This window comes from Boleophthalmus pectinirostris, unplaced genomic scaffold (genome assembly GCF_026225935.1).
Source record: "Boleophthalmus pectinirostris isolate CB_2022bp ecotype Guang Dong unplaced genomic scaffold, ASM2622593v1 HiC_scaffold_19, whole genome shotgun sequence".
In the NCBI taxonomy this organism is placed as follows: Eukaryota; Metazoa; Chordata; class Actinopteri; order Gobiiformes; family Gobiidae; genus Boleophthalmus; species Boleophthalmus pectinirostris.
Genome location: NW_026571140.1, coordinates 45,532,009 through 45,534,866, shown reverse-complemented (window position 1 = coordinate 45,534,866; position 2,858 = coordinate 45,532,009). Strand labels below are relative to the sequence as shown.

General features: G+C 39.8%; 1 protein-coding gene across 1 annotated transcript; it reads right to left on the bottom strand.

Annotated features, from left to right (window-relative positions):
• Nucleotides 1–921: 921 nt before the first annotated feature.
• LOC129409190 (uncharacterized) lies at nucleotides 922–2,590 on the bottom strand. Its single transcript, XM_055154402.1, has 4 exons — nucleotides 2,314–2,590; nucleotides 2,144–2,185; nucleotides 1,758–1,901; nucleotides 922–1,673 (listed from the first exon to the last, which is right to left on the bottom strand). Exons 1-4 carry the CDS (start codon nucleotides 2,588–2,590, stop codon nucleotides 1,534–1,536), a joined length of 603 nt encoding a protein of 200 aa, XP_055010377.1. The 3' UTR covers nucleotides 922–1,533.
• Nucleotides 2,591–2,858: the final 268 nt, after the last annotated feature.

The window sequence follows — 2,858 nt, the reverse complement described above, 5'->3', positions numbered from 1 at the left end:
AAACCAATCGATTCATTTAAAGTCAAGTTATAAACTTTTGTTTCTACAAAATGGATAAACGACAAAACTTTTGTCAGGGACTGTATATCTGTGTGTGTGTGTGTGTACAGTGTGTATATCTGTGTGTATATACACAGATATACACACAGATATATACACATACACTGTATATACACACACACACACACACACAGAGGGAGACACACACAGAATAAATAGAATAATACAGAATATAAAAAACCAAGTTGATGCACACACACGATCACACACACACTTTCAAAATCGTACACAAAGACACAAGAAGAAGCAAAAATCACAACCAAAATCCTATAAATTCCCCTGAGGTGTGTGAACTTATCATCTTCACAGACATTCTCACTGATTTGAAGTTTACTTATCGAGGACATTTCAAAGTTTCTTGTTTCCAAATTAAAAAAGTATTCAGAGCATTTTTCTCTTTGCTTTTCCCATGTTCTTCTGGACTGAATAAAAGCGCCTTTGGTGTTTCCCTCACACATTTGCTCCAGAGCGTCTGACATAGTTCTTGCTCTGTTTGGACACATGTCCTCACTTAAAATCACTTTTTGAACCAGTTCCATCATTTTAGTGACAATTTGCTGCTCTTTTTCCTTTTTTGCTTTAAAATTGTTTTTGCTAAATAAAATTAGGAACTTCCTTGTTTCGGATTTGCTCAGTTCACAAGAGAGTTTGTCACAGCAGCTGTTCTCCAGCGTTTTTCAATATGTTTCTCAGTTTGTTTTTAGAAATCTTCATTAGGCAAGGCAAGTTTATTTGTGTACGAATTGTGCTGTACAAAGTAATTCAAAGTGCTTTACAGAAGAAGAAATACATTAAAATCATCATAAAAACTAATCAAAACATATTAAAATTAAAAAGAGAGACATAAATTGGAGAGAAGAGTGCGGAATGAAAACCTTTCAGTTATTTGCACAGTTAAACAGAAATGTTTAGAGTCTGGATTTAAACAGCGTCACAGAAGAGTCTGTCTCACATGTTCAGACTGTTCCAGGTTTTAGCTGCATGAACCTGAAACTCTGACTCCTCTTGTTTAGTCGTGACTCTGGCACCAGCAGGAGTTGGTCCCTGAGCTCCTCAGAGTGTGAGATGTTCATATGACACTAACATGTCACAGATGGACTTTGGTGCTCGGTCGTGGAGACACTTGAGTAGAGTTTCATTGAGTTTCTACTAATCTGAACATCTTATATCTTGGTCTTTTGGATGAGATGGTTATTTTCACAGTACAAGTTCATTCTGCTGCGTGTTCTGGAGCTCATTTGACTTTGTCATAGACGACAGAGTGGACAAGTTTCCCCCTAAAGACCAGTGTTAAAATCCCCCTCCCCAAATGATTCTGGCTGAACATAGCGCCCCCTGCTGACCTGTTACTACCAAATGAAAACCCTCTATCTTTCCCCATGGATTTTTTTCCAAAATGAACTACATCTGATGTTCTGCTTCACACAGAAAGAACTTTGTGTGGGTCACTCCTTCACATCCTCCTCTTCCCTCTCATTCTCCTCCTCGTCCTCCTCCTTCCATGTTGATCACAGTCTCCTCCTGGTTTCTCTCCTCATCTGGTTTGTTGAGCTCCTTCATCTCCTCAGAGGTTCCACTCTCGTTCTTTCTCGTCTTTCCCTGTGCAGAGTTCCCTGTAAAAGAGTAAACATCATCAGTCTGGATGCTCCAGATGCCCTCCCAGGTCTGGGCTTGTTTAAGACGTGATGAAAACTTACCACGTGTTTTTGTGCAGATTAGTTTCTTTTTACAGTAACAATATATAAATATTCCACCAACAATGAGCAGAACAACACCAACAACTGCACCAACAGAGACACCAACAACTGCACCAACAGAGGTCCAAGGGTTTACTGGAGAATCTGGAGAAGAGAAGACTGTTTAACCAGACCCAGAACCTGGACTAAGACCAGGACTAAAACTAGACCCAGAGGAGGACTATGGGAAAAGGTTTTTTTTGTTTGTTTTCTTTTAAAAAAGTGAAACTGAACCTGAAAAGACATTAAAGAAGCAGGGAACAACAAAGTCCTGATTTAACCCAAGACTAAACCAGAACTAAACCAGGACTAAACCAGAACTTAACCAGGACTGACTTTCATCTCACCTGTAGTGCTGTTGTGCTGGTCTTTTGAGTTGTTATTAAAGTCTGTAAAGACAAATAGAGGTTAAACACGACCAGGACTAGAGCAGGTCTAAACCAGGACTAAACCACAACTAAACCAGGACTAGACCAGGTCTAAACCAGGTCTAAACAAGGTCCAGACTTGGTCTTACCCAGGGGGACACAGCTGCAGTTTTTGCCGCGTTCTTGGAGACAGTAGGTCCCATTGTCAGAAGGTTCTGGAGATGTTATCTGAAAAGTGATGTTCTCTCTGTCTTTTGCTGGACACGGGGCCTTAAATCTGGAGTTGGAGTCAATGAAGTTTTCACGACAGACAAACACATCGTCCACAAATTCATCAGGCTTCAGCGTCGCTATGGACCAGGAACTCTTCAGTGAACATGAGCCAAGAGAGAACATCAGGCTCCTGTTCTCTGCTGCTGCAGGCATCACTGAAACACCAACACAAGAAGAACTATAATAATAATAATAATAATAATAATAATTATTATAATAATTATTATTATTATTATGTACTGCGTGCACTGTGTCACATGACCTCACATGTGTCACATGACCTCGGTCCTTGGTTTTTGACTCAAAGACAAAACTGTTTGTGGTGAAAAACTTCTTTTCAAATCAGGTTGAAATCTTACACTTTTCTCACTTCTGGTCTGACTCGTTCGTCTCTTGCAGTAAAAGTTTTTATGTGTCACAG